The sequence below is a fragment of the Atractosteus spatula genome, chromosome 21, assembly GCF_055471065.1.
Source record: "Atractosteus spatula isolate fAtrSpa1 chromosome 21, fAtrSpa1.hap1, whole genome shotgun sequence".
NCBI lineage: Eukaryota > Metazoa > Chordata > Actinopteri > Semionotiformes > Lepisosteidae > Atractosteus > Atractosteus spatula.
This window is the reverse complement of record NC_142726.1, coordinates 8,295,986-8,322,824: the sequence shown is the minus strand read 5'-3', so window position 1 is coordinate 8,322,824 and position 26,839 is coordinate 8,295,986. Positions and strand designations below refer to the sequence as shown.

General features: G+C 36.9%; 1 protein-coding gene and 1 non-coding gene across 3 annotated transcripts; both read left to right on the top strand.

Annotated features, from left to right (window-relative positions):
* On the top strand, positions 1–26,385 carry ap1g1 (adaptor related protein complex 1 subunit gamma 1). 2 transcript variants are annotated; one of them, XM_088938622.1, is made up of 23 exons: positions 1–91; positions 8,105–8,308; positions 8,737–8,861; positions 9,090–9,231; positions 9,721–9,817; positions 10,304–10,380; positions 11,877–11,972; positions 12,060–12,140; positions 12,249–12,347; positions 12,554–12,609; positions 13,101–13,214; positions 13,335–13,475; positions 14,689–14,743; positions 15,171–15,293; positions 15,376–15,465; positions 15,617–15,744; positions 16,112–16,216; positions 16,334–16,475; positions 17,082–17,208; positions 19,200–19,301; positions 19,870–20,030; positions 20,225–20,323; positions 20,836–26,385. In XM_088938622.1, the coding sequence occupies exons 2-23, from the start codon at positions 8,108–8,110 to the stop codon at positions 20,935–20,937; spliced, it is 2,463 nt and encodes an 820-aa protein (XP_088794748.1). In that variant the 5' UTR covers positions 1–91; positions 8,105–8,107; the 3' UTR covers positions 20,938–26,385. The 2 variants fall into 2 exon arrangements, with proteins under 2 accessions (XP_088794748.1, XP_088794749.1); XM_088938623.1 differs by lacking the exon at positions 1–91 and adding an exon at positions 6,913–6,971 and having other exon boundaries at positions 20,836–21,608.
* LOC148817138 (small nucleolar RNA SNORD71) lies at positions 14,947–15,025 on the top strand. The gene has a single exon (XR_016094633.1). It is a non-coding gene; the product is annotated as a small nucleolar RNA SNORD71 (small nucleolar RNA).
* Positions 26,386–26,839: the final 454 nt, after the last annotated feature.

Here is a 26,839-nt window from a genome sequence, read left to right as displayed (position 1 = left end):
CGGGAGAGCCGCCATTTTGAATGTCAGGTTTGTTCCTCCCTCCGTCGCAAAGAGAGAAGATTCCAGTTTCTTTCTGGTGTCATTACGGCCGGTGAGTATCGCCTACCTGAACACGGGACACCTTAATATTAAATTAGACTTGGAAAATATATGTGCCGCAGCCTTGTCTGACACTGATTTCGTAGTGTGGTAAATAATGTCTGATATTTTAGGGGGGTTGCACCGGGGGTTGTCGGTCACGGGAAGAGTGCTGACATTTTTTGCTTAGATTTGCGATGTTTCTGGGGGTAAGGGTGTGTTTGTTAAATTCGGAAGGTAATATGCGATGTGCAATTAGTATTGTATGCGAAACGGGTCGTTTAAGGTGAAATGGGAAGCACCGCCGTTGTTGAAAATCGATGCCGCGAAGAGGCCTATTTTAGCGGGCGAGCGGTGGAGAAAAGCAGGCTCCCTCCCTTATGATTAAGGCCAAGCCCGGACAGGCCTAGCAGGCTATCCGTGTAGTGACTGGACCCAAGGAAATGAGGACTTGCGCTCTTACTACCAGAAATAAATGAAACATGTGTATCTAATTTATTAGGGTCGCAGTGGAGGCGCACTGTATTCTAATTTGGACATGGCACAGTTAGGGAAGTTGGCTCCAAATAGGAGATATTTCCTCAAATCTTCATTGTTAAGTTTCGCTGTGTGTAAAGTATCTGTGTGGCACCTGCAGCAAGCCCTGCTATTTTGGGTTTTCGAAGTCTATTGTACAGGTGAACAGATGGACTTAAGCGGTAGGTACTTATAGTATTGCTGACGCCGTCTCTATCAAGCATTGAAGGCGTAGGTATATTCAAGTTAAGACAGTAACCCTAACGTGTTTCTAAAAAAACAGTTGCATTCTAAAATGTACAGTGTAAGGCAGCTTGACAGTTTAACAGGTGTTACAGCTGTATAGCAAGACGATTCACTGGCAATTGGTAAATATATAGATGTGTTGCATCGGTCCTGTGCTATTCGGGACATTTTGATGGCAATGGTGTTCGCTTTGATGATGTTACAGACTCCTGCAACCTTTTGTGTAAAGCAGTGCCTTCTATTCTCAAGATTTAAGCGTTGACTTTTCATGTGTCCTCTGATGATGTCCTCTATATCCGATGTTGTAAAGCAGATCTATTAATACGCTTTCACGTATTTTACAGCCATAGATAGATACAGATCTATTAAAGTATTTTTCAAGTATTTTACAGCAGAAAAGTCTAATGTGTACAGCTTATGAGTTTGTGGAGTCTCAGGGCTTATTTAATGTAAATATGTATTGGGTTTACTAATGTACTGTTCTAAAATAATATCTCACTAATGTACTCTACTACAATTTCCATTATAGGGCAACTGAGATGCTGTAGGTTGATAAGCAGATTTTATTTCTGCTTGGATATGATCAATTAACAGTGGAGGAACGCCCAAGAGAGTCATAGCAAACACTCTGTCATGGTCATATAAATGCTGTGCGTGGTACTTTTGATTGCGATTGAATATGTTCAATTGTGATTTTGTCAATACCAAAAGAAGTAAAGGTTTGGTCCTTTGTGTTGGTGCTTTCCTGGGATGTTGAGAATGTGAAGATTCCATCCTAAAGTCATTTCATTGTGTGTTTTGATCTTACAGCAACATGACTCCTGTAAGAATAGTTGGTCCTAAACATTATCAATACAGGCAAGCAGTTCTAGGGGTAGGATTAAATGAAACAAGGAAACGGTTTGTCAAATTTCATTGGGTGCCAGACATGCCCTTAGAAATACCGAGCAATAGGGCATCTTGCTATTCAATGGAAAGTCAATTTTCTATATTTTAATTACCATTATTCTGAGGAATTGCATTTTGTTTTTTATGTACAATATAGGAGCTCACAGAATTAACTTCACTTATGTAAATCAGGGAACAAATTAATCGTTTTACTTCAGCAGCACCTGAGTTATTTTCCTTGAGTCACTTATTTTCCTTTTAATGGTTAACTGATACCTGTGAATTTAGGTAGACACGTTAGTCATTGATCGGCAAATCACACGCCTGTGTACACTTTTAGGAAAGAGTTCTGTGCATATTGGACCTTACAGTGTTGGACTTTACATTGGGACAAGGGGAGACTTTAAAACAGTTGATGTTTTAATTTAATGTAACTGTAACTGCAAATCTGAATAACTGATGTTTTGGGGCTGCTAGTAAAGATTTGTTTTTATTACATTTTGTTATAACTTATCTATATAAAGGGCCTTGTACACTGGATGACCAGGGAGCGAATTCTGTGGTTAATGCACACCAGTAGCAAAGCAAATCATGAGAAGAACACTGATTATAAAAAAGAAGAACTGACAGACTGTAGTGACATGACCAAAAGACTCTTCAATAGAAATTGCGAAAAAAGAGTAGATGTACATCATACTTTGAGAAGAAGGCAATAGTTTGGAAAACACCACCAGATTGTTAAAACACTTAAGTTCACCTTAAGGCGCATGACAGGTGTTTCTGAAAACTTGTATCACTAAACAACTAATTACAGAAAAACTGTTGAACTAGGTGAAAGATTAAATACTTCAGATAATATTTTTGTAGTTTGAGAAAGTATCTTGTGATTATTTCATAGTGAGATGTAGTGTATTCACTTAGTTATTTTATACTACTCACTTTGCAGTGTTAAGCAGGTTTACTTTCTGTCTTGTTTGCATGGCCTAAATTCCAGCCCTTCTGTAATTTCCCTTATGTTTACTGTTGTAGTAAAAATAATGAAAATTGCTGAGGGGCTGGAACTTTAACATCTTTCTGAAATAGGCTGTTTGTAATCTACTGCAGCTGCAGTTTTCAGCCCAGATTCAGTAGATTTCAGCTAAGTTGGAAGAAATCCTCAGCAGAATGATAAAGCTGAATGATAGTGTGGATTAGCAGGCTAACCTAAGTCTAAGCGCTGTGTATTCCTTTCAATACAAAGTATTCACTGATTCTTAATATATTTGTCCTGCTTCTTGTTTTTCTTTCTCCAATGTTTTTTGTTTCCTGTCTTTATGTTCCTCAGTTATTTCGAAGTCAGACTGTGTAAGCATTTAATGTGTGAAAAACCAATCTAGATTTCTTTGTGGTTCATAATAAAAATGGGGGACCACTATTTTTCGAGTAGTATAGGATTAGAATATCGTCTGTATAAGATGTCTTCGTTTGTAAGTCAAGCATTAAGGACGTTTAATCTTAAGATGTTTTCTTTCTTGTACATATGGAAATACTGCACGCCCAATGCATAAGAAAAAGTCAGGACCTTCATACCTTTACTACCCCTTCTAAAAAGAATTCTAAGTTGTTTGAAGAGTGACTAATGTTCTTGTTGATTTCTTAGACTATGGGTGTGTGTACTTTGTAGTCAAGTTGGTGATTTTTTTTAAGTTAACACAACATAACATCTTCTAGAACTATTATTCGTCAGTTTTCTTTCATCCGTTCTCCAGGTTTAAATTTGCAGTCAAGTGATCTGGATTTATTTGCCTGTTTTGCCTTTGAAGTAATACACAGATATCCCAATTGTGGAGTCTGCAGTACTGTTCACTGTTGCCTTTTTGATGGTGATATATTTCCTTCTGAAGTCCATGCTGACATCATCTAAGGCACCCTCGTTCCTGAGCCAGCAGTAAGTTGAGCTACTTAGGTCACTGAAGCTTCAGCCAAAAATCACCCTTCTTTCAAAGTCGGGCAGCAGTTGTAATTAAAAATGGATATTGCTGTGCTTTCTGGTTGTTCTAATTGTTGCAACACTTGGGAAGTGTTGTGCAATTTTCTTTTTTCACTTAATTTGTCACTGCCTCTCATCTCAGGTATTGTTGGTGGAATGCTATAATCTGTATTTTTTCCGTTTTTAGACAAAACGGAAACATCGAACACTTTAAGGTGCTTTTTTAGTTTTACATGTTTCCAAATGAGCAGTGTGTAACTGTTGTCCTGTATATGTTATGCAGTGTTCTACTCCTGACCATCTTTGAATATTAAAATTCTGTTCATTATCATTCAGGAAATTGTTGTCAGACCAGTTATTTTTAAAATATTCTTATGTTCCACCACCCCAGAGTTTAAGAGTTGAGCATTCGATGCTGTAAGTTTGGATAGAAAGGACAGGAAGCATGAATTATTATTTCTGCAGAAGTACTGTGTTAGGGCAACAACAGGGCTGAGTACTTGAACTTGAAAGAATCATTCAAAAATGCATGAAAAGAGGCAAATAAATACAAAAGCAATTGAGCCTTGAATATTGCAGTAGGATAAAAGCAAGAAATGTTTATTGCTCCGAAGGGAATATTTTTTTATAGTATAGAACAGGCCATGAGAGAATTAATATTGAAATGTACTTAGAGACTTTGCCAAAGAGACTTACTTCATATAAACAGTATCTATCCTTTCTGCAAACATGGAGTTGTTTTACCTTCTTCAGATCTCAAATTACGAAGTTCTTTAGTCTAGGTCCAGCAGCTTAATGCCTTGTTTAAAACAAAGTTTGTATTCTGACCATCAAAAGAAACATTGCATTATATTTATTATATTATTATTATTATTATATATGCATTTATATTTTAGAAAAATAAAGGATACAGATATTTGGATAGTGATTAAATGTTTTTGGTTTCATTGATTTATTGGTTCACCCATCCATGATAAACCCAGTGACTTAAATGGTTCCAAGCATTAAATTGCCTTCTGTTAATTGGACACAGGTGCTTTAACCTGTCAACTGTAAAATATGGTGGAACTTGGTAAGATGTTAGAGCCAAAAACAGTCAATATTTGGCCATAATATGGGTCATGCAGTAGGTGATCTTAAGTCACAACACTTTGCCGAGATTGATCCACGTGATCTGGTCTGACCAGGAAAGTCTAGTTCAGGGGTTTTCAGAGATATGGCCCATGGGTTTTTTCAGTAAATGAATGGGGTTGTGGTCAGAACTATCAACAAGGATTCAGTTTGATTCATGGGGGCTTGCATAACCCACACATGAAACAGGTGTCCTCCTTAGTATAGCCCAGTTCTGTTTAAATCGTGGCTTGAACTCTTATGATCCTAATCCATCAATTATTTGTAATTTATTTTTGGAGACAAAAAAGTTTTTGTTGCTATTATTGCATATGCGGAGGCCTGTTCACCTTATCTTTAAATTAACCTACCAAGTTCTGTGCCTTCATTTAAAAACATTAGCCTTAGAAGAAATTAAGTATTGCCATTTTTTTCAGTATTTTGAGAAATCGGGTCTCTTAAACGGGAACAGCTGAGAGATATAATCCCTTCAGCACGTCCTGGGTCTGCCTTGGGTCCTCTTCCCACTCGACCTTGCCTGCTACACCTCCAGTGGGAGGCGCCTGGCCTTCTTTACCAGACGGCCAAGTCGCATCAGCTGGCTGCTGTCCCACTCCCCTCCGAGGTCCTTCGGGACAGCTGTTAGCCCAGTAACAGAGTAAGCCCAGCAGCAATGGAGAAGCCTCATTCTGCCCCTTGACCCCCGATCTCAGTCGCAACTCAAAAGCTAGTGGCCGTAGGTGAGAATGGGTACGTAAAGTAGATCGACCAGAAAGCTGCAAGCTTTGTCTGAAAACTCGGCTTCCACTTCAGGACAGCAGTCTGCTACTGTGTCCGCATTGCTGCAGCTGCTGCACAGATGTGTCCTTCGGTTCCTTCACTTGGAGCACCTGTTCATATTGCACCTGAACATATTGCAAAAACCCAGGTTCTAAGCCATCTACACCTTCACAGACATTGTTCAGAACATAATAGTATGTAAAACTTTGTGGCGATATCTTGCTGCTGTTTCCCTCACAGCACAATGTTAGTGTAGTGGTTTTGGTTATGACTAAACTAAAATCTCTGTACATTTTTGCGAAATTTGTCTAATGATTGAATCAATCAGATAATAGCTTCCTTCCTTGTACTCTCATATTGTTAGAAGGTAGAGCTATGTAGTAATAGATCATAGAACCATTGTAATAGAATACAGTAAATATTTTAAGCTATTTACTAAACCCTGTTAAAGGAAAAGTGGGTGCAAGTGGAAATTTTAGTTTCACAATTACTATATGAACAACTTTGTGGATTGAAATCTACCACACAATCACCCGAGCTAATTGAACCCTTCACTGCTGGAACCAAGCATGTGTTTGGCACCACAAGTGTATTCATTCATTCGTCAAGAATATAGTGCAGGTATAGTCATCAGACTTTATTACATTTCTCTATTAATTAGTAATCCATTGCCTGAGGTCTTTGCACCACTGGACTCACAAATGTGCATTGCCAAGTGTGATGAGTGGTTTGTACATAGCAAGCAGGCTATGGTATCCTGCTCTGTGGAGTTCTTGGGGGACTGTTTTTTCGTTACACTGATTTCTTGTGCCCCAGGTTGACATTTGCAGCGAATTGATTCACAGTTACTTGCCTTTTTTTTCAAATTGCCCTTGCCGACGAAGTTTTCCCCTTCGGCTTGCATGGTGACGCTTTAGAAACATCATGATTTTGATCACTGAAGCTCCGGCCAAACAGTTACGCTTTCTTCACAGTAACAGAGGTGTTCTCTAGCTCCCATGCTAGCCACAGTTATAGTAAAGCAGGCCTGTCCAGCATTTTTATACATGGCCATACATGTATTGGGATGTTATTTGATTATTGCATGTCTCTAGTTTACCTAGATATTTCCATTTTTTGGAATGGAATCTACTATGCTTACTATAAGTGATCATTGGCTCTGGTTGTGTGTACTATCTATGTTTCTCTTTCCAGTTAAGGTCCATTGATGGAAAAGCTTTGCGCAGCAATGCACATCTGTCTATTTTCTAAGTGTTTCATCTAATTCAGTGTTGCCTATCCCAGCAAGCAATGGGTGAAAGGTGGAGTACACCCTGGATGTGATGCCAGTGTATCGCAGGGCACACAGACACACAATTCCACACCAAGATCGATTTTCCCAGAAGTGAGTTAACCTGCCAGTATGTTTTTGGACTGAATTAGGTAACTGGACAACCAGGACGAAAGTCATGCATTCACAGGGAGAACATACAATCTACATGCAGATAGCACCCCAGGATGGAATTGAACCCAGGGCCCCAGAGCTACAAGGCATCCATGCTAAACACTGTCCCACCCTGTACCATAATATGTTACTGCAAATTGTGAAACCTTTCTTCAAAAATTGTGAAGACAACTGTTGTCTTATTGTAGTGTTTTGTTAACTGGAGGCAAATTAGTGATTGTTTTCTGAGCAAGTAAGGTTTATTTTTTTCATTAAAGGCCTTTTAATTGGAATCATGGTATTCCTCTCTGGGGAGAGTGTAGTCACTGCTTGCTTATTAAGCCTAGTTATTTACACATGACCTGTCTTTGTGTAATCTTCAAAGGTTGTGTGATCTTCAAACTGTTGGTTTTGGTTCTCTTAATTGACAGAAAATTGCGATCGATTTGTGTTTATCTCTTTAGCAGAGCTTCTTTAAGACCCACCATGTATAATGCCATTGATAGTATGGTATTTTATACACTGTTTAAGTTTGGTTATGTTCCCAATGTTCTTAAATTATTCATTTTTATCAGTTTAGAATATTAATGTCCCTAAAGGAGTTATAAAATGTAGGTTTATATTGCTAAACTTACATATTTTAAAGCAGAACTGCTTTGGAAACATTCATTCTCTCATTTATATCGTAAAGCTTTGTTTTAATGCAGCAAATTATGCTTATGCACTTTTGTTGTGTAGCTTGAACAAATCCATATAGAAATTGCAACTTTTGTGACTGTTTTTCTTTTCATTGGTACAGAGATCCCGCGCTTTCCAGGAATATCTGATAACAAAATATCGTGAAAGTGTGAACATTATTTCTAGTCTTAGCAAAACTGGAAATGAGAAGCTTGAGAAATCTCAGAACTTTATCTTAAGTGTTCACCTAAGAAGAGTCTTTCTGAAAAGTATTATAGGCCTCATGCTACAGGGAGCTTTTGTATTGGTTTTTTTTAAGTCTATGCTTGATAAATGTAAATACTACTGTCAGTGTGTTCTATGTCATGATTGCCTCTATTTGGTGCAATTCAATCAAATGTGTGTTTTTGTTTCAGAGGATGCCAGCTCCGATCAGACTGCGGGAGCTCATCCGGACCATCCGGACAGCTCGGACCCAGGCAGAGGAACGGGAAATGATTCAGAAAGAATGTGCTGCTATTAGATCATCCTTCAGAGAAGAAGACAACACGTACCGCTGTAGAAATGTTGCTAAGCTACTCTATATGCACATGCTGGGGTACCCAGCACACTTTGGACAGGTAAAGTATTTGAACCCTTGGCTTTTTAATCACAAAGGACACAAATGTGAAGAGGCCGTTTGCCCTTGCATGATTACTTGTATAATCTCATAGTTTACACTGAGAGCAGTTTCCCAAGTATGGATTTCTCTTGTGAAACCCCATTCCCGAAAAGGTACATTATTTTTCAAGTAGCCTGTTCTCCTAACCTGCATCTCTTTGGTAGATGGGAAGAAAGTGAAGCACTCAGTGGAAACCCACACAAAAGCAAAGAACATGTATACTCCACTCAGACATCATCCCCAAGTAGCTTCCACCACAGTGCCATTGTGCCTGATTTTATTTTGGGGTTTTATAAAATCTTTTAGTATCAATTTTGGAAAATGAATTCTTTTTTTTAACTAAGTAGTTCAATTCCTGTTCAATTTTATGTAATGTATATTTTTCAGTTGGAGTGCCTGAAATTGATTGCATCTCAGAAGTTTACAGACAAGCGAATAGGGTACTTGGGAGCCATGTTACTACTGGATGAGAGACAAGATGTCCATCTATTAATGACAAATTGCATTAAAAAGTAAGACTGATATTTTAAAGTATATTTGTTTTGGCATCATGGCTATCTGAAGTAATTTGTAGCAGCAAAGATACAAATGTGGTATTGCACACAGGCATAGCAGCTTTAATTCTCAAATGTTACTCAGTTCATTAACTGTTAGTTAACTCAGTTAACAAGAAGTAATAATAAATTTAATGTCCCTAAGCGAGCCTTACTAACTTAATTTTTTCCTCCTCCATTTTTCAGTGATCTGAACCACAGCACACAGTATGTCCAGGGGTTGGCATTGTGTACTCTGGGTTGCATGGGCTCATCAGAAATGTGCAGAGATCTAGCAGGAGAAGTGGAAAAGCTACTCAAAACATCAAATTCCTACCTGAGAAAAAAGGTACCTTTTATTTGCATTAGTCACTTCAGTGTAATGTGCTTTGCAGTCAAGGCATTATACCATATGAAGTGCTCAGTTAGGTTCCACTAATGCTGATTGTCTGAGGTAACCAGCTAAATTGCCGCTAGATTAAGAAGTATATATTTCATAGTAGTCTAACTTAATATTTAGGACACAAAATTAATAAAAAGTGTTGCTGCTGAGACGATTTTAAAATTCTGCAGTGTAGCCTTAAACATCACTTTCATCTGCCTGTTTTTTGTAATAATGTTGCATGTTTAATAGAAGTGGCCCTTGCCCACCGAGTTTCAAAACCACTAGTTCACACCCGTGTCTCTGCTGCCTGGCAGTTTTGCCTGGATCTTTTGAATTCTGTTGTAGTTGAAATCCTGAGATTTTCTATTTACCATGTCGAAGTAGGATGAAAACAGATATTTGTAATTAAATATCCAAATTTCTTTTTTTATGATGTTTGAAATTTATCTTTAGGCTGCATTGTGTGCAGTTCATGTTATCAGAAAGGTGCCCGAACTGATGGAGATGTTCCTACCGGCAACGAAAAACCTACTAAGCGAGAAAAACCATGGTAAGAAATCCTGGGAGGCATAAATCTGGTGCCATATTGCTAAGAAATGGATTTGAATATGTTAGCTAGATGCTATTGTTGTTATGGATTTTATCTTCTATCTTTTAAACATTAACAAGTGAAGGAAGGATATTCATAATCATAATATTTGAAAAGTAGTTGATAACGATATCATTAACACTAAAGAATGCAGAATTTACAAATGAAGGATATGCAGCTGGAGATGTACAAAGAGGAGTTGTTTTTGCAGAAGAGGAAAGATCTACACATCATCTTGCCTGGCAAAATGCATTGACACATGGTACAAACAATATAGGCAAACGTTTTGTCCCAGAAAAAAAAATTACAGTAAAATTACTTTTACTGTACCATGACATGTTGAGTTGCACCAAGGACATTTTCTATACCGTATGTCTGATTTCTCTTTATTACAGTTACAGTGCAGAGTAGTATAATAAAACGTTGACATTTTTTCCCGTTTTGTAGGTGTTCTCCATACATCAGTAGTTCTTCTCACCGAAATGTGTGAAAGAAGCCCTGATATGCTAGCACATTTCCGAAAGGTAAGGAACACTGCTGGTACATATATATCACCATCATTATGTTCATAAATAAGTAACCTGTTGATGTTTTTTTCCATTTTATGAACGTAAGGTAGCTTTGATAAAAAAAATGTACTGTGGCAAAATTCATGGATAATATCCAGCAAAGACGTTGTTCTACAGGTTGTGTTCTGTACAATTTCCTTTTAATATTTTAAGCGGTTTATTTAAATATTTACAACTAAATTGAATGAATTTAAAATAAATGTAAACTTTTCGTCTTCCTTTGCTTTGAAGATCATGTTTGCATTTCATCTTTACATAATGCTTCCTTTTAAAATTGCTTTCCTTACAGTTTCCCCTTCAAAAATACAGTATAATGTTTTTTTTTTGTTTATATCTGCTTAATGGTGTGCACCTCATTTGGCACATCAAATGAATACTTTTTTTCCTTTAACTGGGTGGAATTTTCGTGTAACTTTATGCCAGTGATGCCACACTTCATATTCATAATCTAATCTTTCTTCAATTTCTCTGAAGTAATGAATTCTTTAAAACTCTTCCTAACATCTACTTCATATTTTTTCTGTCATTTGTCTGTTTCAATTCCTGCATTGTGTTAGAATGAGAAGGTAAGAATACATTCTGGTTCATAGCTGGTGCATGCTCTCCAGGAGATCATTTTGCATCATCATCATCGATGTAGTCAGTTTATTGTGTGCAAAGTAATTTTATTATTTTGGAAATATTACACTTCTATCCTTTGTGTCATGACCAGATTTTATGTTGCAAAATAAACGCATTTTTCTTGTTGTCCAATTATCATTGTTAATCAGATCATAGTACTTTGTAGGAATTCATTTATATCATCATTTAGAGAAATCAAATGTCTGGTGCTAAGTTGGTGCTGCTAACATCACGAATGTTGTCAAGAAGCATAGAACCTAAGTGACTACTTATTTATTTGTCATTAGAACTTACTGAAGAATACTGAATTGGTTGTGGTTGAGTCTTACTTCTCAGGTATTATTCAGTTCAATGTCTTGTTTAATGATTTATTGAAACATTTTTAAATAAAGAAATCCTGCAATATTCTAACACTTCATGACTCTTCAAATACCTTTAAAATTAACTTCAGCGTGAGTAAACTGATGTTTTTTGTTCCAGTAGATTAAATATCGCAGGAGTTGGTAGTTAAACTTTTTAATCAGTGTTTAAGTTGGGATTTGAATTAAGGTTGAGGCAAAGTTTGAGGTTTGAGTTTGAGTTGAGGCAAGAGAGTTAAAGTTAAAGAGCAGTTTCATAGTGATTATGCTATGTTTTACCTGGTATTGTAGCAGCAAAACAATATCTTCATAGTAAATAGATAATGTTAGTGATCTGAGAAGCTAGGGCTAATCATTTCATGTTTCTCTTTGGTCACTTACATTAACTCAAGGTCTTAACACAGCACTGGTTGATTATTTCTGTACCTAAGCTAAAGCCTTACTATTTAATTTCTTTGGTTCTTTTTTTAGCTTGTTCCACAGCTCGTTCGAATCCTAAAGAATCTCATCATGTCCGGTTATTCACCAGAACATGACGTATCTGGGATTAGTGATCCATTTCTACAGGTATGGAACTATCCCTACCTTTATATGATTATGGAGCAATTTTAAGAAAAATGTGAGATTTAAGAATGTGCATTTTCATTTATTCAGGTGCGGATTTTGAGATTACTCCGGATTCTAGGAAGGAATGATGATGATTCCAGTGAAGCTATGAATGACATTCTTGCACAAGTGAGTTGTTTGTTGTTGTCATTAGTGCTCATTTTTTTACTAGATTCTGCAAGGGAAACAAATGTATTGTCTGTATAACTATTTCACTTCAACACTTTTATTTTTCAGGTTGCAACAAACACAGAGACCAGTAAAAATGTAGGCAATGCAATTCTTTATGAAACAGTTCTAACAATAATGGATATCAAATCTGAAAGTGGGTTAAGGGTGAGTTTATACATTTTTAAATTTAAAAATGTAGCCCCTCTAAAGAGCAAAATTTGTAATTGCAAACTGCATTGCTTCAAAACAGTTGTTACTTAGTTTGAAGATGGGGTTAAAGTAGTTTACCTTGCTGACTCTAATGGATGTTAAGCAAATGATAGGCAAAGAACATTCCATCTATAAATGCTTAAATGTTTTTTTCACTACAGGTTTTAGCAATTAACATCCTGGGACGCTTTCTTCTAAATAATGACAAAAATATTAGGTAAGATATAGTTTTTATCATAGATTTGTTATGTAATATGGCTCTGTGTGATTCTCAGTTACCTTTTTTATATTCCTCCAATGTTGAATTAATCATTAATCAGCTCCCACCTACAACCCCTGCAACATCAGGGAAGAACACCTATTGTCTGTTTGAGCTACATAGAATTTTACAAGAGATATGACATAGCAGAGCATCTCTCTGACAACGGCACATGGGCAACTGGTAAGACTCTGCAGGCAGAGACTTCTGTATGTGGCAAGCAGAGAATACTCTGATCAACCTGAGTCAAAACCTTAACTTGTGCGATTCTGCATAGGGAATCCAGATTATATTTCACAATATACAGTTAGCGACTGCGCAATGATTGAATTCCAGGACCCATGCATTTCAAGAGGCAGTTTTTGCACTGGTTGAAGCACTCTGGGACTCCTGAAGGTACTGGTTTTATGAGAGACTTGTCGGTGAAGTTTTATTCACTTTTCTTCTAGATATGTGGCATTGACATCACTACTGAAGACGGTACAAACAGACCACAATGCTGTACAGAGGCATCGGAGTACCATTGTGGATTGTTTAAAGGATTTAGATGTGTCCATAAAGCGGTAAGAGAAGCATTTAAGTTATCTTATTTACTAATACTTCAAATATTATTGTATATCGTCAATTTAAGGATTCAAAATGTGAGAAATTAGAATTAAAATTGTATCTGTAACTTTAAACAGACGTGCAATGGAGCTCAGTTTTGCTCTGGTTAACGGGAACAACATTCGTGGAATGATGAAGGAATTGCTGTACTTCCTGGACTCTTGTGATCCAGAATTCAAAGCAGACTGTGCTTCAGGAATTTTTCTCGCTGCAGAGAAGTAAGTGTTTTTAATTACAGGTTAGTAGAAAGATATGATAAATTTGCATCTTAAAGACAGTCACCCAAATGGTTCAACAAGTCAATGAGGAAAAGCTTAAGGGAAAAGAAAGAGCTTTATACAATTATTATTTTTTTAAAACAATGGAATAAACAGGTAAATAAAAAGAGTACAATGATTTGCAACAACAGATGAAAAAAGGATGTTAGACAAGAAAAGAAATTGAATGGGATATTGCAGTGGAAGCTAATATAAGTTATTTTGGTACTATAACATCCAAAGAACCATTAAGGATAAAGTAAAAGATATTTGGGACAACAATGGGAAATGTCTGGACAAAGAAAGGGAATGGCAGGTGTAACAAAGGAAGATTTCACTCAGGTGTTCACTAAGGAAGAAGAAAGGAAAATGCCTCAGGCAGCAGAAAGACAAAGTTTTAGTATTAAAGAGGAGGAGGTGTCTTGGGTGCTAGAAACACTTTAGATTAATAAAGCCCTGGGGCCTGATGGTATCTTACCAGCTGTAATCAGGTAAACAAATATTATCTGTAAGCTATTGATTCATTCAATAGTTGCTAAAGGCAGGGGTGCCCATGGACTGGAGAATTGCTTATATACTGCCAATCCCAGTAATGGTAATAAAGCTGAACAAGTAATTATGCACCCATACATTTCATTTTTATTACATGAAAGGTTATGTAAAGTATTATTAGAACAAAACTAGAGGGGCACCTATATGCAAATAACATCTTTGGAAATAAGATAAGATAAATAATCTAAGGAAATAATCGTTTGGTTTGAGAACTGGTTAATAGTAAATCTGTACTGTAGATTAATAGTAAGTCTACCAAGTGTACTTCTTCAGAATGAACGCGAACGTGAAATGAGCACTGAAATAGGAATGTGAGATCACTTGGTAGCTTATTTGGAAGTACATCTAAAACAGGCCAGGTGGCATTTCTGTTCCCAAGGGGTAGTGGGAGTATTGAACATGCTGCACAGCCCTACACATGTGATTGAAACTGATATCCTGCCTTTTCTCAAAAAACAGCTGGATGAAGTTCCTGGATCAGGCTACCTGAGCCAAATAAGGTTCCTGTCATTTGTCACTGTTCTTATGCAGTTAGAAAGTTCTTTTTGAAAGTTTGCTCTTTTTTTCTGAAGTAAAGGAAGCTTAATATGAGTGGATCTGGTTATTCCTTTTTTTTTTACAGGTATGCACCCTCAAAAAGATGGCACATTGACACTATTATGAGAGTTCTTACAACGGTATGAGTTTTGTGTGTTTCATATATTGGCTAGTGATATCATTAGTGTTCCTGAAACTACATAGTTTAAAAATTTAATTTAAAGAAAAAAAAACAACAAAATGGCAGTGTCATTGTAAAGATTGATAAGCTGATGAAAAAACAGTGATAAAGTACTGCTGTTTTTATTGGACAGCTTTAGCATTGCAGGATTAGTTGATTGATTTGCTGTTGAGTGATGAAAGCTTTGAGTGATCCATCGACTGAGTATAGATGTTGACTCATTAAGCACTGACAACAGCATTTGAGTCAAGAGATTAAGAATTAGAACCTTCCAAATTACCAGTTTCAGTAGGTTAATTTGCAACTTGAATGTTCATTGTGCATTGTGCACATTTTTTTTAAACATCTTGGCCATGAAGTGAAATATTGACTTCTCTAATATTCAGGCTGGAAGCTATGTAAGGGATGATGCAGTGCCTAACTTGATTCAGCTCATCACGAATAGTGTGGAGATGCATGCCTACACTGTGCAGAGGCTTTACAAAGCACTGTTGGAAGACATTTCACAGGTGAGCTACGAGTGTATAAAGAGCAAAAGGTTACAAAATTAGAAGAGCTATACTGAAGTTTTCTGATTTATTTATTATCCAGCAACCTCTTGTGCAAGTGGCCTCCTGGTGTATAGGGGAATATGGAGATCTGCTTGTTTCAGGACAGTGTGAAGAAGAGGAACCCATTCAAGTAAGAATTTTGTTAAAACACTTTACACACAACTTATTTTGCATTATTTGTGTGCTTAAGAAGTATTTTTAAAGCAGAATAAAACTGGATAAGACCAACCTCGCCCATCATTTTATGTAGTATACTGTTCACACCTTTGTTTCTCCTCTAGGTTACGGAAGACGAAGTTCTTGATGTTTTAGAAGGTCTCTTGGTGTCTAATTTGTCATCACCTGTGACCAGAGGTTATTCTCTCACTGCCATCATGAAGCTATCTACTAGGTTCACCAGCAGTGTGAAGTAAATACACCAATCTATTGTATTTTGTTTTTATTCTTTACAGCATCATTATAATTTGTCCTAATATATAGTATACTTAATATATTTTAATAGTAAATTACAGACAGTCGCACCTTGTTGGTTAATAAATCTTTAAAGCTTTAAACTGTATTATAATAATGTATAGTTTTCTATGACATTACAAGAAAAGCTGCCTTAGTATTTCCAGGGCATTTGAGAAAATAAATGAATTAAACTATTTTTTAAAATTGTTTATTAGCCTACATCTGTTATAAAGAGCCTCATAAAAATGTTGGGATAGTTATACCCCTAGACTGAGTATGGTCCTCTAACAGATGTTCTAATATTGGTTTGTCCTGTTTTTCAGCCGAATTAAGAAAGTTGTGTCAATATATGGAAGCAGCATAGATGTGGAGCTGCAACAACGGGCAGTAGAATATAATGCACTTTTCAAGAAATATGATCACATGAGGTGGGTCTGACTGAAAAAGGACTGTAAAGCAGTTTGTAACAGCTTCACCCAACAGCTGCAATCTGGTGGTAAGCCCAGAAAATAAACTATGGGTGTTTTTTTTTCCCCCCCATGCAGGTCGGCCTTACTGGAACGCATGCCCATTATGGAGAAGACAGCAACCAATGGCCCAACAGAGATTTTGCAGACAAACGGAGAGGCAGAGCCTTCTGTACTAGACCTGAAGCACACAACTAGCGTCACACAGTCAAGCAGCCAGGTAGGAACAGAAAAAGCTTTCTGTTTAAGCCTCTGTTAATCTCCTGAAATGAAGCACCCAGTATTTAAATCTCATTGAATTGAGAGAACATTAACGTAAAATAACAAACATTTGCACAGAATGGGTAGTATTTACTTTTGTAGGTAGTGCAGCCTATGGAGGTTTAGATAATGTATTTCCATGTTTAAGTTCCATGTAGTTTTTCCTGAATTTGCCTTGGTATTTTTAACTGAAACCCGTCAGAATCAGTTAATCAGAATTGCCTGGACTAAGTTGTCTTCTGTAGAGCTGCTTGAATGTAAAATTTTGTTGGATTTGAAATCTATGTGCTGCATCAGATGCTTCATTTTCTGGTGTAATTATGACCCCTGCTGGCAAGAAAATGCTTTTTATTGTTCTGGTGCTTTCAGTTATTTGGGCAACAGAATTACTTTGTTGCAATCTAGTTTTACAAATGCATTTTTTAATTTATTATAATATCAAGTTCCTATGAACAAATGCTGATAAAGGTATGTAAACGTGCTAGGCGTTTTTAAAGAGTTTAATCTGTAAAGGTTTAAAAAACACTAGCAGTGTGATCATATAATTTATTTTTCAATTTTTTAGGCTAATGATTTATTGGACCTCCTTGGAGGGAGTGACGTAGTGCCTGTGATCCAGACTGTTCCACCCCCAAAGCCTGCCTCAGCTGGTGGTGAACTACTGGATCTTTTGGGTGATCTCTCTCTATCAGGTAGATTGAATTGCCTCTCTGGCCCTTGTCATTATTTTGTCCGGTGTTTAGTTGTCCTTGACCACTTAAAATCAGTACTGCAGCTTATGTGCTGGGAAGGATATGAAAGCCATCAGGACACCTTGATCTTACTGATTAGCCAATGGTTGGAGCTGAATGTTTAATGGGGTCTGATAAGGAGTCTAGCCAGTTTCTTTATCATTGCACAGAGAATTAATCTCTACCAGTCTTTTCCAGGCTTTTGCATTGGGATTTAAAATGGCAGATACAGCTAGTTGCCAAAAATATGAATGTACATGGGTAAATGAAGGGACACTACGTATATTGAATGCAGGTTGTTCTACATAGGTGTGGCTCATGCATTGATTAAGCAAAAACAAAACCATGTATAGAAATGCTGGACTAGTGGCCTGTAGTTTTGGTTAGCATAGGAGTAAGAGGAGATGTCAGTTTAAAAGAGGTGTTTGTTGAAGCTTCAGAGACCAACTTACTGATGTTTCCGCAAACAACAGTGTCCAAATTGATGTTAGTTTGGAACACAGAAATCATTAGCAAAAACTAACAGAGGCCTAAGTTCATATTCCAGGATTGTGATATCTCTACATGATTTAAAAAGTGTAAGGCAAAACAGGGTAGCAGCTATAGATTGACTGTAAACTTTGTCCTTGGGCACAATTAGCCAATTCAAATTGAGTGGGATACCACAGTGAAGCTGTGGTGCACGAACTGCTCTGTCAGGTAGTACAGGGGACTTGAGCACAGGCCTGCTGAGCTGTGGAGAAATATGATCTGGTGAGATGAATTGACCTTTATCCTGTTTTTTACTAAATAGATGAGGGCACATGTGGTGCCAGTTTACAGAACTCTACAGCGCTGAGCACTTGGTTCCAGCAGTGAAGGGTTCTAGACGTTCTATACTGTTGTGGGGTGCATTTGCATGGTGTGGCTTGGGTTAATTCATTCTGTTAGAAGGCAAGGTCAAAGGTTAGAAGGCTAATTGTTATTTAATGGTACTGTATGATCATCTTTAACCCATGTTGCAGCGTTTTTTTTCCTGCTGGGAGGGGGTGTCTTCCAAGATGATAATGCCTTCATCTGTAGAGCTTATGTGGTCGCCCATTGGTTTGATCAACATGCCGATGAAGTTAGCCTCTCAGTAATCCGATCTGAACCCAATTGAGCATTTATGTGATATTCTGGATCAATCCCTGAGACAGCATATCCCACCACCATTAACCAGGTGTGAGCAGATTGACTTTTTAATTGAAGAACGGGGCTTCATCCCTCTTGCACAATTCCAGACCGTAGCAGTCCTTATGCCATGACACATACTGACTTTACTGGCTTCATGTGGTGGCCCAGTGTTCTCTTTGTTGACTTTACATTGGTGTTTCATTTTTTTAATCCGCTACCTGCACATAGCATTCTTTTAATGACCTGGTATGTAGATTTTTCTTTGGATGTGTTGCAAGGAGCTGCTTCTGTTGTAGGTTGTACTTCCAATGGTTAAATAATTTGGAGACCTAAAGTCCTTTAGCATTACCTTTTTTGGGTGACTTTGATTTTGAGCTTCATGGGAGCATCTGGTTAGCTTTAAGTGGTTTAAAAATGGTTTAAGATGAAACGCCCTCCAGTTAAGGAATTTAGAGCAATTGACCCATTCTGGTCCTTATTATACTTGACCTCATTTATGTCAATTTAAGAAATGAAATAGAAGAATAATGCAAGTGACAATGTTCGCATCTTCTTTAAAGCGTTATAAAAAATCAAGATAATTTGATCATCTAAAGGTCTATTCTCCATCAATTTAGAGTAGACTAACAGTTTTCTGAAGAAAGCTCCATTTGATACAGGTTACTGGATTTAAGGTTACTTAAGGTTTAAGTCTGTCCTCTTGTGTATAGATAACAAGTGGGAAGACTTCAGGAATTGTTTCATGCATGCATTTTACACTTTTTTTCCTTGTAAATCCTTTCCCTTCCTCAAACAAGGTGGTCCAGCCCCTGCACCTGTCCCTCCCATCTCCATGTCCCAGCCTCCCTTCTTACTGGATGGGCTATCATCACAACCACTTTTTAATGACATTGCTGCAGGTGAGAATGTCCTCCAGCAGGCTAACCTTACTGTATTATTTGGAAAGCTGCACGTGTATACATGCTGCTTTCACACAGTTGCGTTTGCATAAATGTTCTTATTTTAAAGTTGTCTGTAAAGATGGAACTATAGACAGAAAAGTGTACGCCTATATTTGAATGTGGCACTTATAAGAACTTTGAGCCGTACTGACCACCCGGGGAATTAAATAAAGCCTTAAATATTGAAAATCTGAAATACATCTTGTAAGATGCACAGTAACGCCTAGGTTCTGTCTCAGAAGTATGCCTTTGAACAAGTATGCCAATTGTTCAATAGCTGCACTGCCGTTAAAGTAATATCAGTGAAAGACCGAATAGAACTGTCATCTGTCAACATCAATGTAAAGTGTCCAGTGGGAGTTATTTTTTTACAGGTGTGGGTGTTTTGATAACACCTTAGTAATTTGAATCTTTTTTTTTGCATCAAAGCAGAAAGCACTCTACTGTAGTTGAGGTTTGATATTAAATTGATGTTCTTTTTGCAAGCCGTGGTGCGTTTTATTTAAAGAATTTCTTTTCTGTGTAGGTATTCCTCCCATGACAGCATACAATAAAAATGGGCTGAAGATAGAATTCACATTTGAAAGGTCCAACACAAATCCAAATATAGCAGTTATTACTATACACGCCTCCAACTCCACTGAGGCAGACATGACAGATTTTGTATTTCAGGCTGCAGTACCAAAGGTATGTTTTTTATGTTTTTATTAATGCAGTGTGCACTGATGTTGTGTATGATTGATTTGTCTACAATATGTGATGGATTGTTTCTGTATATTTTGTCTATTAAATTGTATTTGAGTTTGTTAAATGTGGTTTTTGGACTCTTGAAGCGTGTTTAAAATGTGCTTGAAGATATTAACAACACTTCTATTTGTTAGACGTTCCAGCTGCAGCTCCTCTCTCCTAGCAGTAATATAGTCCCTCCACTGAACACAGGAACAGTCACGCAGGTCATCAAAGTACTCAATCCACAGAAGGTAACTTATCTTGCCAGTAACCACAGAATTTTTTCTAAAGGCCTGGTGATGCAGTTCAGTCAGCCAGTGGCTGTAACTCTTCTTTAATGTTATGATTGTTCACAGTGCAATCATGATTACATATGCGTGTGGTGACCCTTACCTACTACACCATTGAATGATGTATAATGTAAACTTTATGAGTTTTTAAAACAATTGTTTTAGGGATTTTTTTTAACAAAAGCTGAGTCATTCCAGAATGGCTTGAACACGGCAGTTGCCTTTTCCAAGTATCCAAGGACTTGCAGAACAATTTTAGAAATGTTCTTGTCAGGTAATTTACGTGGATATCTTTTCTTGCTTTTACCTTTAGCTATGTAAATGTTTAACAATCACAATCAATGTTCAGATGTAACTGAAGCAGTACAAGTTTATTCTCCGTGGTTTTGGGAGACAATGACAATTCTCTTGAGCTCTAATTTTTAGGAGTGGCTGATTAAAAAAAACTTGGGCTTTTCTTTTTGATTTCACAGCAACAACTGCGAATGAGGATCAAGCTGACTTACACCCATAAAGGGTCTTCTGTCCAAGACCTGGCAGAGGTCAACAACTTCCCCCCCCAGACTTGGCAGTGATGACACGCCTCTCTGCTTTTTAGGCCCTTCCAGGGGAATTCTGGGAAGCTTCCCCAACTGATCCCTTGTAATATCACTGCAGACTGCTACCCTGGGGTTGCGCAGGGAACCAATGGAATCTTTTGGACACAAAATGCTGATGATGATAGCGCCGAAAATATCCGAAAACATATCCATTACTAACTTTTAAATTGGTTTCACCTCCGTCTCTGACGATGTCTGCTTGCAATAGCCACTACTTCCATTGCCTTTCTGTTCACATGCACACAAAACTCTTCTTCTGGTACTTCCCTTGGGTTTCAGCTCTGCCTCCTTTTTGCCCTTTTGGAAAATTCACTCTTCTTAAAGGTGCACCATAGGTGGAAGGTGTTTTTCAATGTGAGCAGTTGTCCAGGTTATTTTTTATGTTTTTATCTGAATCTGTAATTGTAAACTGTTGGGGATATTTTTTTTTGCATTTTTTACAGCTCTACATAAAATGCAACTTAAGTATAAGAAGTTTGCACTTTAATCAGCTCTGTTATCTGTGCACCATACAGAATTAAGAAAGTATGATGTATGATTGGGCTCCAAAAAATAAATATATGGAGTGTAGTGATATTTCATCATTTTCCAGTTTGGTGTCTAAAAAAATTAACTTATTTTCTGTAATAAAGGTTACCAGCTATATGGTCCCAATACTTTGTGTTTCATATTAAGTCTGATTGCTCTAGAATCCAACAACTAAATTGTTCTTCTTTTAAATTTGCTGACTGACTGTGAAGCTTGTCTTGAGGTTGCCAGTCTAAAGTATTTTCAGGATGAAGATTTTTTAGGGGATGTGTTTGAGGTTCCAGAGCTGTTTGTTGGAAGAGTATCCTCATTTCAGCTATTGTGGTATTCAGATCTTAAGGAAGGAGGAAAGTGTGAATGGTTGAGATGTTACATCAGTTTTTGTAGGGTAAAACAGGGTGGGGAAGCCTGTAGGATAACCAGAAGCATATTTAAGAGGGAGCCAGAAAAATGAAATATGGGAGAAGCAGTTTTCAAATTGTAAAGGTTTTTTGTTCTCTCCGTCATGCATTGCAAAAAGCGAACCTAATATTTTTGTGACACAATTGCGTGTAATGTAGTGGGTTATCATGATTAAGGTATTGCAATCAGTTTATCTAATCAGTCAGATCCCTTTTTTAAATACTCATAATTCACAAGAATGATACATTGGTAAGATATGTTTTAAAAAGCCACATCCCCCTTAACACAATTTTATACTCTATAAATCCTATTTAACATCACATTTTGCTTCCCTTCAGTTTTCTATGACTAATCATGAAAAAAAAAAAATTTCAAAGTGAATTTTTCTTTGAAGGATAAGACTTTCTCAGATTACACATGAAAAGCTTGACTGCTTTGCCCAGTGATTTGCCACGTTATGTATTTTTAGTTGAAAGAGGGGAGGAGCAAAGCAGTAAAGTTATTGCTAAGGTTTGAGCGGTTTAAAGGTGCTTTTACTGTTCATTGCAGTGATCTTAAAGGCTTTTTTATCTTCAATTGTTTTTCTTTGCAGAATGTACATTGGGCCTCATAATGAATCTTTATCTTCCATTCTATTCTAAAACAGAATGGAAGATCAAGATTCTCCTGACTCCTGTTAATAAGTATGTTCACAAATACACCAGTATGCAGTTTAACAGCAACGACTAAGGTTTGTTTTTGTCTGCATCCAGAAAGTCTTAATTTTTTCTGTATTCGCATAGCCATTGACTTAATGTTTGTACATATAGATGGGAAATAATTTTGAATGTAATGCTATGCACGTAGTACTGTTTCTTCTGTTTTTATGCGTTTACTTTTTGTCATTGTGGCTTGTGATTTTAAAATTTTCTAAAAGGAAGCCTTTTGTTTCAGCACTTTTTCATGTAACCTTCCAATAGCATAGTTGTTTGAGAGATTTTGTTTCGTCTTGTCAAACGTCACTTAGGACAAGACATGTCCTGCAAATAATGCCTGATATCAAAGCAATGTGCCTTTTTATATCAAAGATTTGACCAATCTTTCCCTGCTTTCCGTAAATCTAGATATGTAATACCTTGGTTATATGTACATGTCTAAAATTTCTGCCTTTGAGGGACTGAAAAGATAACTTAAGTAATTGCTGTTGAGGACAGATTTTGAGGTAACTCCTATCAGTTTAGTTAGCTTAGGAACAATGCTGGGAAGTTGAAGGATTTATCAACTCACAGTAGGAGATAAATTCAATATTAACTGGTTAAAAGTGATTTTTTTTTTAAAAAGCTGACTTTTATGACTGAAAGTGAAACTTGATTTTAAATGGTGGATATGTTGTCCCTTTTTGGTACATTAGGTTCCAAGGTACATGTAGTGCTCCAAATTGCAATGTGTTTTCTTAGCTCTTGCAAACAAACATCATCAACTAAATACCTCACAAATGTTTTTTTTGGACTTCTGTTTAAGAATTGTAGGGCATACCTTGATTATGACGAGCATAACAGGACCATGAAACAACCTTTGGGATGTCGGGAGGCATTCATTTACATAAGTTGAATACTATTGATTGTGCTACTGAGTTTTTCTGTTACACTGTTTGTGAAGCTACCAGCATTGATTTACTGTGTAGAAATATTTTGCTTTTGCATTTATTGTTCTATATTAACTGCTAACTTTTTGTGACCAAATCAAATAAGATCTAGCTTTTGAAAATAAAATCTTCTGTAGCAATGCCATGTGTATATGGAACAAGAGATGTATGACGTGCTTTTAGGGATTATTTTTAGACTGAACAACTTAATGCAATCAAGGCTTTTCTGTATATATTGATCACCTCAATTGCCCACCACCCCTTTTCAGATCAGTTTTCTAAAGATCAGTTTTATTCTGTCAACATACACGTGTAGTGTATTGTTTGAAATGGACTAAAATAAATCTAGTTATTTACGTATTAGTCAAATTGTTTGGCTTTCCCTGTTTTCATGTACATTACAAAACAATTTAGCATCTGCTGCCTGTATATTGTATATAATTGTAAAAATGCTAAAATATCCAATTCAAGACCCGGTTATGAATAGCTAGGAAGAAATTAATTCTATACAGATATCTAATAAACCTTAGAAGGATAGTTACTAATTTACTCCTTTTCATTGAATTTTTGAAGACTTTGTTCAGTTTTGGGTTATGTAATGGATAAACCTTATTTTTCCTTTTTTAAGGACAGACTGAAATCTTTAAACAAATTAGTCATTTTAGATGTTTGTAAATTTTTATCTGGCTGAAATTAAAACAGTTACTAAGCCATTTCTTTTCAAAGATATGTAATTTGATAAAGATGTGTCTGTTTGCTGGTGGATGAGATTTTGTGGGATTTTTTAGGTAAAAGTCCAAGAAATATACTACTGAGTAACACTGTACAATAACACCAGAAACAACAATGTATTTGTTTTGATGAACTTCTTAATCTGTTTACATCCTCTTCAATGGGAGTGGGCCCCTTGCCAAAATGCAATAAGCTTTCTTCTGGATTGAGCTATATCTTATTGCTTCTTCACTTCACACATTTCAAAAGTAGTGTTCAGTTGATACAATCAAACCCAGTGGCTGGTTTAAAGACAGCCTAAATGTGGCCTTCCATTGCTTCATGTAGATGATGTACATCAAGCCTAACTAGATGTTCTGTCTTGCACTGCTATAATACTTACGTAGCTGGGATGGTCTTCTATTCCCTCTCACCTTGTTCTTTTTTTGCCATTGCATCTGATTCGGTTATGATTTTACATGAAAGAGAAATGGTCACATTTACAGAAAAGAAAAGTCTGAAGGCTGCCCACTTCCCTTACCTGCTTAAGTCAACAGATAATACAAGAGGTGTGGTGGAAAGTTTTTTTACATTTACTGTAGTTGGAAATTAAATCAGATCAACTTTGGATGGTCAGTTGACACACCTGTGCATACAACTAAAGGCTTCAAGTTCAAAACGAGAATGTTAAAAACAGACGTGTTTATCAAAACGTAAGGATTTATGGACCTGAATAGCAGGCTGCAGCTGTGGCAAGGGGCTTGCTGCTCTTGTGCTTTCTCATGCACATTGGGGTCTCTTTGCTCTATGTCCTGGCATTAAAAAAAATGCTAATTGGTTTTGATTGTTGTATTGGCAACCAGTCTCCTCACCAGTTCTGTTAGCATTTGCATGGGTTTCATCACTGCTGTCCATTGCATTTTTCACATAGGTCACAGGCGTGTAAACTGGTTCATGGAGAAAATAAGTAGACTGTGTTTTTGCTTGTAGAAGAATGCCAGGAGATGGAGTTTTCCCATCACATTAATGCTTCAACCAAGTGGCATACAATGTAAACAATCAAAGTTCCCAGTTTTGGTGTGAGGCAGTTTGTCATTTATAGAGTCTTTGTTATTATCTAGCATTTCTTTTTTAATCACATTCTGCTGTGCAGCCGTCCTTAAGAAAAACAGTAACTTTTCTGTCCATTTTATAACACAGAAGCTGTAGTAGAATATTCACATTTTCTGTACTGGCAGCACTTGACCACATGGGAGTGCTGTTAGACACCTGGGGACTTGCAGCAAAGAACAAAATTGGACTGTTTCTCATTGTGTCCAGTGTTTTTTATTTTATATTCTCCAGTGAATTTTGAGTTTTAAAGGTGCAGTGTTCCCCATCGTTTAAATTCTTAAATTCTCCTGTAAGAACATTGTATGCTTTTAAGTGTTGAAAGAACTGGCGGAATTGAAACAAATCCTTGGGAAGTGTATGAACAGCAAATGGACCTTTTTAAATCCACTAATATAAATGTGTTTGCCTATACATGGTTGTCTTACTTCACTGCACACAAGGTAAGACACATCGGTCGCAGTGGTTGCAATCTTCAGCTTCAGAGCTGCATGTGCAAAACAGTGTAAATACTCTCATTTCTACTCTTGATGTATCTTTTTAAAATGCAAAGAAAATGTTCGACATACCTCTTTGCTGAACATGGAAAATTCAAAAAAAGTTTAAATATCTGTCATTTAAAAAAAGTCATAGCTTTGGGGATAAAATGAAAGTGAGCATTCACACCATTCCATTTGATGTGATTGTTTTTCACTATTATGTTGGTTGATACACATGTGCTTGTGTGGGAAAGGGGAGGAGGGAGTCAGGAATCCAGCTTCCTTCCCTTTTCTTCTCATAGAACTAAAGTCATTTAGTTGGCGAGTCTTCGTATGAAGTTCCCCTTTATGAATCTCTGGTAAAGTACCACATAAAATCTGATTGGTAAGAAAGGATTGTTGAATTTGAGTCCATTGTCCTGAAACCTGGAAGGGAATGCAAGGCTGAAATTATAATAAGGCTGTAAACAATTTCATGGGACATTTTAGAATTCTGCTGTGTATTATTGTCTTTGGGTTGGAAAAATTATGATCAGTGACTAATAAAAATTCAAAAAACGTCCATAGAAAGCCAGTGTTTTGTATTTATTTATCTGGGACTAGTAGGAGTAGTTTGTTGACTGTCGTGGAAAAAAATTGGGAGGTTTTTACTTTCATTGTGTTTCGTTACATGAAAGTGTTTGTCAGAATAATTCTTTGTATAAATGGGACAAATTATTTAAGAGCTAGTGACCTGAAATCTTTTAAAAATCTTTACAGAAAAATCCATAATCTTCAGTAAGCTGCATGCGAGACACCACAGTCACTAATTCCATTGTTCGGAGTGCGACGGCGGGCTGTTCTCTAGCCACAATCAGGTTACAAACACGGTTACTGTATACCCATCAACATCTTAAATTGGCTTTTTTTTTACATTCTTGGTGGGTCCACAAAGCCTTTTGTTTGACCTCTTGTAGTTTAGATGTTCTTGAAAGCCTTGGCACTCTGTGCGTCTGCATTTGTTTTGCACGTCGGAGGTCCCTTG